The following is a 12,400-nucleotide window of genomic DNA, read 5'->3' as shown; positions in this document are numbered from 1 at the left end:
GCGTTGTAAATAGCATAAAACTTGAGAGAAAGGGACAGTAAAGTAATTATTTTCAAAGCAGACTACCATCCATGTATCCAAGTATCAGAACAAGTCACTCGTAAAGTGGCTTTCCTTTCTTCAAAATATCAAATCTCTACTGATTTCGGTCCTCTCAGGAAAGCGGAGAAACTTTTGAAGCCTTTAGTATAACGCCTTTAAACAGGCCTAGACGACAGACACGTAAATATTTGCCGGCATATCGCTCCTCGCAATCCTCCCTGTTTCTCAATATATAAACTTCGTGTCTGATCAAAGTTTCTTTTTTTTCTGCTTTTTTTTTCTGAAAGCAGTGAGAACTGGCATGTAACGTTTTCAAACCGTTCTATTCACTTTCGTTCACACTCAGTTCAACTGGGTACAAGAAGTTACAACCACTAACCCTGCCGCAAAATTACGTTTACCGAGCGAAAGCGCGGACTGGCATATGTGAAAACCTGTGGCATAGAGCTGGGCTAGTTTGAATTTCGACATGACATTTCCAGCGCACGCGGAGAAACATGAAAACCGAGAGAAAAGACAACAGGTCACGCTGAATTATCCCTGTCCTTCCTGTCCAGTGGTCGTTTCTTGTCTCGGGCTTTCTTGTTTTATTTAATCACTGCAAATGCATCAGATGTGAAAACCACACAGGCACGTGAAACACAACTCCAGTCCATGCAACAACTGCTTTCCGGATTCGCTTTGTGGTGGGGTGCAGCTTCACAGTATTCTTGTAAGGCTGAGGAGTTATATAGTTGTCACTTTCATATAGCAAGTAGTTCTGTGGTAGAACAATATATTTTCTGCTATAACACTAAACATTAAATTCATAATGCGCGAACGTTGTTGCTGTAATGTAAGGATTCCTTTCGCTCTCCTAAATTTCTCTTTTATACCATTAACCTTAACCACCTCATAATGCTTTTGAATATTGGTAGATTGCTGTACTGGCCGTTTTGTCTTTATTGAAACAATGAGTGTTGCTCCATTTGTTTTCATTCTTGCAGCAATGTTAAAAGCTTCTTCTACTCGCTGTTCTGCCGTTATAGAAATATTTGTTTGTGGCATTTTGTTCAACGATGTAACCTCCGAACAATAATACCTTCCTGGCGCTGTAAGTAAGCCTAATAAAAAAATAAAACAAGCGAATGCAAAGTTTGCGGCCGTCTGATGCTGGCGATAACGCGGGCGAAGCGCCACTCGAGTCACTTACGAAGCGTGACAGAATATCATTGGAATAGAATCCTTACGCTGTCCCCGTGATTTGCATATTGCCGGCATAGGGCGTGCGAATACGTGCTGTGTCCTCAGCAGCACAACTGGTGATAGTTTGCATTTCGGAAGCTAATTAGAAATTTCTCATTTCAGGCCGCGCATACTTGGCTCAATCTGCCATTAACACGGCTCACATCAAGCTCCACAATGCAACCAGCGCTGATGAAATCAAGGCAAGTGATAACAAAAGGCCCTGCCAACCTGACGATGAATTCCGCGGACAGGTTTGAAAGTGGAAGTTGTCCAAAACGTTAATTTATGCTAATATTTCTCACTTATTCAAAGAAAGAAGCTCTGTTTACAACATTCAAAAGTTCTTGCTGCTCTAAGTTTGCCCGAACATAATTTTCACAAAAGAGACCCTGAAGGAAAATCTTAGAGATTTCAGAGAAAAGGTAAATCAATTAGTGTTTTACAGTAATTTTTAAAAACTCTATTTTCGTTGTCTTCCGCGGTAAAAGGTCGGTTACTAGAAAATAAATAAAAGGCTAAGGGTCCGTTATTTCTGGTATTATTGTTGTTTTAATTTTCCGCCGAAACTATAACGTCGGGACGTCAGTGTGACGTCACGTATTTGAAAGGGCTTTCTTGTTTTCCTGAATTACCGCATTTCATAAAGAGTGAAAGAAGAAAGGCGAGTACCAGGAAACAGAAGAGCGCCCCCCCTGACTCCTGTTTTGCCATGTTCGCCTTGTTTACTTCACTCTTCTTGAGATGCGCTAATTCATTTATGGAAGGCCAACTCACCCAAACTGACACCCCCTGCTTTCTCGTATTCGGGCTGTTGGTGCGTAGTAAATGTTCTCCAAGTGGGCCAACTTCAATATCTTGTCTTTCAGTATACAAAGACGCCCACCTTTGGCGACAAAAATTTAAAGCCCTAGCACACGTTGTCAATATCGACGACGTCACAGCGAACAGGTGGGGCAATTTTACGATAGTGTCGTCACCTGTCTTTAAATTTCTTTTTTTAGTCAGGCCTCCTGTATCGGTAAGGGTAGCGTTTTTTATATTTCATGGTTAATTTATTTATATGGCTCAGTCAGCTTTTTTTCCCTTTACTGTGCCTTTAAGCTATATATGTAGATTAGGTTCCTGCAATGTAAGGAAGTTCATGGTATCATGCAGAGTCTTGGTAAGATAGAAAAAACACAAGATCCAAAAGACGATCTTGAAGTTCTCATGCTTGCTCTTCGTGATGACTTTGAGATCGAACACACGTTCCTTGGATTAGTTCGCAGTTTATCGCTAAACAATTGTTACATTTCAAACTAATTGAGGCAGGGACTAAGACCAGTGAGTTCTGAGTAGTTTTGAGGAACAAAACATTATGACAGTCCACGCAGTGTGACAGAATCGATGACGTGTGAAGCATTTTCCAGCCAGCCGGCTATTCAGCCTCATTTGGGGTTGTGTGTGTGTGTGTGTGTGTGTGTGTGTGCGTGTGTGTGTATGTGCGTGCGCGTGTGTGCGTGTGTGCGTATGCGCGCGCGTGTGTGTGCATATACACCCTGATAGTGTAGGGAATATTTTCTCATGCTAATACCTCATATGGGTCTAGGGTGACCAGGGATTGAGCCGGAGTTTCCCAGCACGAGACCTCAATGCTGTACCCATTGACTATCGCACGTAGATGTTACTGTGCGTTAAGAGCGTTATCGAGTTTGACTGGTTTCGGCGCCTCTTGTGTTTGTGCCTTTCAGATCTCGGCCAGACCTTTTCCCCTTCCTGACTTCCCGGAGAACACCGGGCCGTACCGGATCGGATCCTTGTTTCTGCTGGGAGTTGGCCTCCTTTTTCCCGCACTGATGCTCTTCTGGCGACTGTGCGACGAGAACTCCGGTGGACTGAGGGTGAGGATCCACGTTCGTTGCCTCCTCCTTTCGAACATTCAGATTTCGAAGACGTACAAAGTACACGCATGCGAGGATATCCAGCGCCTTTAAAGTTAAGCTTTCTTTGCCGGAGTTTGGCGGGTTTCGTCGGTTTCTCGCCTGCTATGCACGCGAGGCGGCGCTTGTAAGCGCAATGTTGTTCTGCGTAATTAAACAGCAAATAACGTAATAAAACATGCACATAAACTATCGGGTCATATGTGTCTCTAAACCAGAGCTCTTATTGAATATGACGAATCAGTTCTGCGGAAGCCCGCAAGGTGGAGGAAGGTCTATAAAAGGGAGAATTGTCATCCACCCGACTGTAGCAGAAAGCAGCAAAGGAAACTTCAAAGAATTTGGCTGGGCACAGAAAATAGGTTCATTCATTCAAAACAACTATGGCTCGTTCAGGGTTGGAGTAGGCATACACTAGAAAGATATGAAAGAAGTGTAGTATTCGCTGAAGCGATGTCGTGACACAAAGCATGTTAAGACAGACATGCATGCATCAATACACAGGAAAAAACTGCATATTGCGGTTTGCAATACAAATAATATATATAATAAAACAGAACAATCTATAATATATAAGACACAAAAGGAACATTTTCTGTAAGTACTTACTGTAAAAACTTACTGTAAGTACTTACTGTACAGAAACTGTACTTACAGTTTCTGTAAGTAAGGACACCAAGAATATGGTATCTGTTACATGAAACAAGGCGGATATGTATATGGGGTGCCCCAGCTAACTTAGCCAAGTTGTTAAAAGAAAAAGAATATTCAAAAAATACGGTGAAGACACAATTATAAGACCTAGCGTTGTTTGATAGGCATTTGATGACCCAGCACCGTGAATTTTATAATCGTATCTTGCCCTGTGTCTTTTCTATCATTACTTTCTTCAAACAGCTTGGGTAACGTTAGCTGGGACACACTCCACATCAACAAACAAGAATAATGAGTGCACATGATATGCGATAACTATTTACCATGCAATATACAGAAAAGAACATTGACATTTTTGTAAATAGATTGTGTACAGGATTCGACTGCTGCTGCGAAACTGGGCAGATGTTTGTAAAATATAGCAACTTGGTGTGAGAGTTCGTTGCAGATTCGCCAAATTCTGGCCAAAAGGTTCTTTCAGATGAAAATTAGTAGATGCATGAAGAGGTGTAGACACCCTAATTATTTTTCACGGAATTTTTTTACCAACCATATTCAATTTTTCTGTACAATCAATCAAGCCATTTACTAGCTTGAATGAGAAAGTTAAGGCAGCTTTGGTGCATCTGCAGTCCACGTCTTTTAGATCACTCGAGGTCTCAGAGCGAAGTTCTCTTTCGAGATCAGGGCAGACCTGCCTGGAACACTGATATCAATCAATCAATCAATCAATCAATCAATCAATCAATCAATCAATCAATCAATCAATCAATCAATCAATCAATCAATCAATCAATCAATCAATCAAATGTTTATTATAGTATCCAGCAACAGCTACGGAGCATTTGTACTGGTACACTTAAAGAAAGTAATACGTGAGGCAAAATGTACAGAGAAGATAAATGTGATAGGCAAAACAATGTGAGGTGGAGGAACAAATGGGAAACAGGCTGGCGTATAGGCAGGCAGGCGTAGAAGGGAATCAATCATACATCATGATTATCTACACATATACAAAACACAGGAAAAAAAAGAACTCTGAAATAAGACAATACAGGTAGAATACTTATAAATCTTTTTTATAGTCGAGCCATGGGACTGTCTCTAATGAAACAATACCACGCAGAAAATGTGGAATGCTGCATGGTATACTTTCACGGAACGAAAAATGAAACATGACTAAGAAACTTTGGGCAATGTATAATGCATGGACCACCTCATAGCGAGACGGAAGGTCACATTTTAAAAGCGTGAGTTGAGGTACATTTGAGAGGACTGGACTATGGTCGCCAGAAGGGCAAATGCAACGCTAGAAAATAGATATCAATTTAGTCTAGACTTTTTCGGTGAGGCCGGAACGACATCTACACTTCACCCCTCCCCTGCGCCCCCCCCCCTCAAACTATAGAGGCATACTCTAGTATTGGAAGGCAGAAGAGTCGAATGCAATTCCACAACAGCAACACGGGAGTGGAAGTTTTGCGATATAGGACAAACAATACCAAAAGCACGAAGGCCACGTTGTTTCGCGTATTTAACTTTGAAGAGAAGCTTCGCGTTTTGCCGAAGTACACACCAATATATTTCATTTCATGGACCGTGAGCACAGGAGCAACCCGAAAGGTTAATGAAATCAATCAATCAATCAATCAATCAATCAATCAATCAATCAATCAATCAATCAATCAATCAATCAATCAATCAATCAAAGGTGTTTTATTATTAAAGTGCCCAGGAACAACTCAAAAGTTTTGGTGCTGGCGCACTCGGCAAAACAGTGCACAGGAAAAACAGTGCATGCCTACACATACATACACACATACACACGTGCGCCCACATAGAAAGATAATTTTGCCAATAGATACTCTAATAGAGCATAAAATATGTACACGAAGAGAATACAAAGCAAAAGTTGAGAGACAGAAAAGGATGACAGAATTACGCAACACACAACAGATGAGAGCTTTTCAATAATTGAAGTCTCTCTGCGGCTCCTTTCAGGATTAAAATTAGGTATGAAGACATCCAGGCACTCTTAATGGGCGTTATATGTCACGCGCACTCTAGAGAGAGGGTCACAAAAATCGAAAGGCTGGAAGGCCCGATGTTCTCTTGTGGCTTTCTACGGAATGTAAGAGCGCCCGTTAGAAAGCAAGTGCGAGCAGCAGCATTTTTCCATGCGTCACTTCTTGTGAAGAAAAAGAACATCTGATTTGGTGCGTCTAAGGTGAGGGTAGGTAACGTGAGTGTTTGTGTTAGCTCAATGGAGATGGACGTTTTCTGACAGAATCGTTGTTTAAATACAGATGTGGATGGTTTTTGCTTCAAAGGAAGAGGTCCGGACATCAACCAAGATGGTTTAAAATATATTTACGTTTTTTTTGCACATTTTCGAGAAGTTCACAATTTGACCTACAAGAGGCGCCCCAAACCACGGAGTCGTACTCAAGAAGTGCAAGGCATACGGTCTTATATAAAGTTCCAAATGGCCCAGGTTGTTTGAAGTGTCTCATCACCCGACATACTGTGCCGAGCGTTCGATATGCACGCTGCCTCGTCTGTTGAGCTTGGGGCGAGAACCTCAGAGAGGTATCGAAGTACACTCCAAGGTCCTTCATTCCCTGAGCTCTTGGCAGGATAACGTCTTTAATGCTTTAAGGAAATAAAGTCCTGTTAGTCTTCCGCGTGAAGCTTTCTCACTTTCGTTTTTGATGCATTTGTGACAAGCTTGTTTTCAGCGCACCATGACGCAAAATTTGCAATGTCCTTCTGAAGAACGGCGCAATAATTAACATTTTTTACCGCTTTGAAAAGTTTCGCATCGTCAGCATTTACCAAAACTGAAGGATTTTTAATGACAACCGAAACTGCATTTATAAACTGCGAGAAAAGAAAAGGGGCCAGGACAGACCCTTGAGGAACTCAACTTGTAACCGCATAAAGTTCTGACAACCGACCATTTACGCTAACGTAGCAGCACCGGTCGGGTAGGGATTTTTATCAGCGCTGTGACAGAGTGGTGCAGATGAAGATGTTTCAACTTTAAAAACAGTATTTTGTGGCATACAGAATGCGACTTCTTACTGAGGTCAACATAAATGACATCCTTCTGTCCTTTTTTATGCACTGCTTGAGAGGTATGCATCATGAATCCAACGAGGCTCGTAGTTGGGCGTCCCGATATGAAACCATGCTGCTGAAGAAAGATAGCATCGTTAATATAGACCTTTTCATCGGGCGAGGAGGATGGGGCTCGCGGAGAGCCGTTCCTCCTCTCTGGCTTGGGCGATCCGGCGCGGCGCTGCTTGAGAGTATTGCTGTCGCGTGCTGCGGAACGATTTCGAGATGTTTTAGATGGTACTTTGTGAAATTTACGCCATGTCCGTTCATATAACGTCGTCAGGGTAGCCTTTCGGTGTATCGGTAACTACAGTAGGCGGAAATATCTCTTGGGGGCGCAAAAATATGACGCGCTTTATCAGCCGCGGTGTACGCACATTATCAGTCGCGGTGTGTGTAGGTATTGTGAACTATTCTGCTTATATCGGTTTTAATTCCAGAAAAATACCGATGTCTCTGTATTAGCAGCATGAAATGGTAAATCTGCTCACTATCTGATCGCTTGGCATAGGGAGTAAAACATAAAGCATAAGAGCGCACGCTCGTGCACGGCCAACCTAAGGCAACCGCGAAACATCTAAGCGGCAGGCGCTATCAAATATTTGTGATGCACCGGCATCATTGTCGCGCATTTAAAGTCTAGTAGGCTTCAAACCATATGCCTACGCTAACCTTCCTGCATGAGGCCGATGGCGCTGCTCAACACAGCAATCACTGCGGTTGGTGAACCAGCACGATACATATGTAAGCTGTGCGCATCGGCATTGCCTTTTTGGCCTGTATACAGCCATAATATATGAGAAAGACCACATAAAAAGAATGCGATGCCTATTTTTGAGGACAAAATTTTCGTAGTACGTGTGAGTGCGTCGTAGAGAACGGAATGAACACAACCGAAGAAAAATTCGGTTATCATCCTCTTTCTCGAAAAAGCAAGAGAAAATGGGCTAACGCCTCAATACGACCTCGCATAGTCACGCCTCACAACGTTTATGAATACACAACCACTGATGCCGTATGCTTGGCCCATGCGGTATACAGGACGAAGATTATCTGTAATCCAGCACCTACCACTGCTTAGGACGCTCGCGCAGATCGTAAACAGTCCCTTTGCTGGACAAGCTTAATTCAGACTGTAAGGTATGCTGCTATTACTTGCCAAAACTATTTTATTCTGGGGCGGAAACCTCATCCACCGAACCAAGTAGTCACGCAATGTAATCTGCAGCGAACAGTTTGAACGCTTGTCAAAGTATAACATCACAGCTCCTATCGTAGCAGAACGGTACCCACGCTGTTACGATCGTCGAGTATGCTTCATGGCTCCTAAACCACAGCTTAGAAATAGAGCATAATACTGCAATAAGGTCACATTAGTGATTGGAACATTCGGAAATACACAATTTGATCTCCGAGGCTGATTGTAGGCTCAAATATGCGCGCACAAATAGCGCTGCGTGTTCCGTCCCCCTCAACGCCAGCAGAAATTCCGGCCATGACGCCTTAAACCACTTCAGCACGTCTCACAGAACCGTTTGCCACGTAGAATACGCACGTCATACTAAATAGACCGCACGACCGCGAAAACAAACGCCAGAACCTACCGCCGAGCGTATACCTGCCATGCAAAAGACCGCTTTCACCCAAGCCAGTATGGTGCTGCTCATAGGCGGCGCCACTGCTTCACAATATGGCGGCGCCTACGAAAAAACGGTCTATAGGATCGGTATTCGGATAGGTATTCAGTGTACAGTTGACTCCAATAATTTAGATGGTGCGCATAGGAGAGAAATAGGACTGTTGATGATGATGATAATAATAATAATAATAATAATAATAATAATAATAATAATAATAATAATAATAATAATAATATACTTTATTAAGCACCCAAGAAACGCAGTACAGCAAAACGGGCCCATCTAAGCCAATGGTGACTTGTGTGACGTGGCTCGGCATCGTCAGCTAAGCGATGTTGTTGCAGTAAACATGCACAAATTTAAAACCAACAAAGGGAAACAAATCAGCGTGATAAACGTAGATCAGGTTTCCAAGGCATCGAAACAAAAGCATACAGTAATCACAACTAAACTGCGACAAACAAAAAGAAAATAAGTACATGCATCTGTATTACAACATGTGCAATAGACTGTTCAATTTAGACCGAGAGTCCACAGAAAAATGGTCTGACAAATTATTAAATATCTTGGGGACATACATGCAGCGTCTTGCTGTTCCGTATCTAGTAGATACGCGCGGTACAACGAAGCGCTTTTCTTTGCGCAGCGGTCGCGGGGAGGCGTGCGGATGCTTAAATTCATCCGTCCAGAAATGGCGCAGCACAACAGTAGAAATGAATAAAGATTGAAAGGACAGGAAACCGAGATCACGAAAAATATGTTTGTTTGATGGTGTCACTCGATTGTACGCCACACTTCTTCATGTACTTTTTAAGAGGTTATCAAATCTGTCCTGCCAACGTTGCAAGCAGAAAGCGGCAACCGTTGTACCATACCTTAAGGTGCTGTATGCAAAGGAATGTATTATCATTTTTTGGGGTCTGAAACGGCACCAAACTTTTAATGTTAAAGAGTAAACATGCGACAGATCTTAGTTTGGAGCATATATGCGCCCCATGATTATGCCACGAGAAGTCACTATCGAAATGAATGCCGAGACATTTAATTGAGTTTGTATTTTCCACAGGAGTACGCTTAAAGGATAAGCAGTCATGAGTATGAAGATACACTGGAATAACCGTGGTTCCAATCTTTTGGGGATTTTTGAAGCGTACAATTTTTGTCTTCTTTTGATCGACGATAAGTTTGTTTTTAAAAAGCAAGACCATAGCTTCATGCACTGATTGCGGCAGATATTCAACAACCTTCTTGTATTTAACATGCTTTGTTACAAGGACGATATCGTCTACATACTGATACAGTTTACCATTTGGGATTACTGAAGTGGAATTGTTCACAAATATCTTAAAGTGAAGAGGCGATAAAATTGACCCTTGAGGGACACCAGCACCAATGGATAATTTGCTGCTATAGTATTTGGTACCTATAACAACTATTTGAGACATGTCGGTGAGGTAGTTTTGAAGTAGAGTGTAGAAGAGACCCCTAAAATCAGTAAGATATAATTTGCGAAGTAATATGTCATGGCAAACTGAATCAAAGGCTTTGGACACGTCGAGAAACAAGGCACAGCTAAAGAGATTGAGTTCAAAAGCAGAATACAAATCATCTGCGAATTCTTCCAGGAGCGAAATTGTACCCCGGCTTTGCACGAAACCAAATTGTCGGTCAGACAAAATTGAAAACCTTTAAATGAAAGAAGTGATAACCTCAAGCAACAATTTTTCTATTACCTGAAATAATGCGGGAAAAATGGATATAGGCCGGTAGTTTTCAATAATAGATTTCTTTCCTGCCTTATGGAGTGGTCTAACTTAAGCAGTTTTAGATTTTGTGGAAAAGTTCCAGTATCTAGCAAAGCATTTAACATGAAAAGCACAATATCTGAAAGCGCCTCAAAGTTTCTTCTCAGCAAGCTTACAGATATTCCATCTACTCCTGGTGGTTTATTCGTTCGAAAACTGAAAATGATCCGGGCAAGGTTTGATTTCGAAAGCCGCGGTAAAAATGCAGATGCTGCCAAAGAATCACCAAGCGTCATATCTATCCGAAGCACAGATAACGCCTCTGTTGAATCCTGACTGAAGAAATGATTAAACAAGTCAGCTGTTTCAACAGGGTTTCCGGGAAAATGTTCTATCACAGATTTTACAGTCTCAGATTTCCTTCTGAGATGCTTTATCAGCGATCAAGTTTTGCCAGCACTTTTGGACGATTGATTAAATTTGTGTAAGAAAAAGCGACGTTTTGCAGCCCGGAGAAGAACAACTACTTTATTTCTTGCAATCTTATATTCTAATTGGAGGTCTTTATTGTTAGGGGTGCGTTTACGTTTTTTCCAAAGCCAATCTCTGTGAGATATGGCTTGCATATGATTGGAATTAATCCATGGATAGCTTTTCCTGCACTTTTTATTCCTGAAAAATGTGCAGCACCGTTCGAAATGGGCCAGACGCTCACAAAAGCTATCCTACACTTGGTCTGGGGGCCTACCGTCAATGAACGAAGACAAGGTAAAATTCACAATGAAACTATCAAGTTTCTTTTGATCTACAAACTTAGCACGTTAAAGAACCCCAGGTGGTCGAAATTTCCGGAGTCCTCTACTACGGCGTGCCTCATAATCAGACAGTGGTTTTGGCACGTAAAACCCCACAATTTAATCAACAAACTTAATCTGAAATTCTGACGTGGTTCTGACCTTATCACTTGAATACTGCGTGCCAACGAACGATACACTTAGGGATACACGGCAAGCGACCGCGTAGTGGTCAGATAATCTATGAGTGATAACACAAGAAGTGAGCGAATGATTAGGCGTTCGAACCGCAATATGGTCTAAACAAACTGAGCATGTGTTGGTGGGCTAGTTGGTTAAGCATGATTACAAAAATGGCGCCGAATAAAACAACACACGAAGAAGGGAAACACGAGACAGCACGTAGGCGCACGTGCCTACGTGCTGTCTCGTGTTTCCCTTCTTCGTGTGTTGTTTTATTCGGCGCCGTCTTTGTAATCACGGTCTAAACAAGACGTTACACAACGGCCATTCAAAATTTCCTCTCTTGTCGGGGCAATCACCATTGACGTGAAACCGTAAAATGCCAAAACGGATAAATAATCCGACACTAAGGTGTTTGTTCGACATAGAATGTTAATATTGAAATCGCCTGCCAGGCAAACTAGATCCACTGTAAACAATGCTTCTTCTAGTTCCAACACAAAACGAGTAGCACTATTACTTGGGGGCCGGTAAACCACTAACAATAACAGTTCATAATTTACGCAATTAACTTTTACGGAGAGGCATTCCGCATGCCTGAACGTAAAGTCCACCAGTGAACTGTCATATTTTGAATTTACAAATACAACAATACCGCCGCCTCTATGGTTAGACCGTGTTATGCTGCAACACCTGTATCTATTTAACGAGAAAATATATAGGGAGTATTCTGACATGTTGATTTCTGTGACCACAAAAGTGTCTACGAAATCAAGCAAAGATTCAGCTTGCCCTTTCAACTCCACTTCGTATTTACGTCAACTTCTAATGTTTATTTTCCCGAGTGTAGAATCGCGTGGTGACGTGCGCCCAAACAATTTCTTGAAAGAGGTGAAATCAGATAACTCGCTGAAAGTAGCTGCCGTTCTGCTTAAGCAGTTCTTTTAATATCAGCTTCCCGGTTCACACGAATGAGAGAAGCATCTGAGTTTTTTTTTTGCGTAAATTTCTCCGCCTTTCACCCAGCAGTCCTTTAATCCTTTTTTCTTTCGCTGCCATGTGCGTGCGCCAGAACA

At 42.1% G+C, this 12,400-nt stretch overlaps 1 protein-coding gene across 4 annotated transcripts in view; it reads left to right on the top strand.

The window, feature by feature from the left end:
* Positions 1-12,400, top strand: part of LOC135896070 (phospholipid-transporting ATPase ABCA3-like) — a 142,261-nt gene that overhangs the window by 9,816 nt on the left and 120,045 nt on the right. For all 4 annotated transcript variants that reach the window (XR_011512057.1, XR_011512055.1, XR_011512056.1 and 1 more), the window contains exons 3-4: positions 1,390-1,469; positions 3,000-3,149. Coding sequence is in view for 1 of the 4 variants with exons in the window: in XM_065424403.1 (XP_065280475.1) it covers positions 1,390-1,469; positions 3,000-3,149 (230 nt within the window). In the remaining 3 variants the exon portion in view is untranslated. The remainder of the gene's footprint in view (positions 1-1,389; positions 1,470-2,999; positions 3,150-12,400) is intronic.

Source organism: Dermacentor albipictus, chromosome 2, assembly GCF_038994185.2.
Source record: "Dermacentor albipictus isolate Rhodes 1998 colony chromosome 2, USDA_Dalb.pri_finalv2, whole genome shotgun sequence".
In the NCBI taxonomy this organism is placed as follows: domain Eukaryota; kingdom Metazoa; phylum Arthropoda; class Arachnida; order Ixodida; family Ixodidae; genus Dermacentor; species Dermacentor albipictus.
Note: the sequence above shows the minus strand (reverse complement) of the source record. Positions and strands in the feature narration are given on the sequence as shown.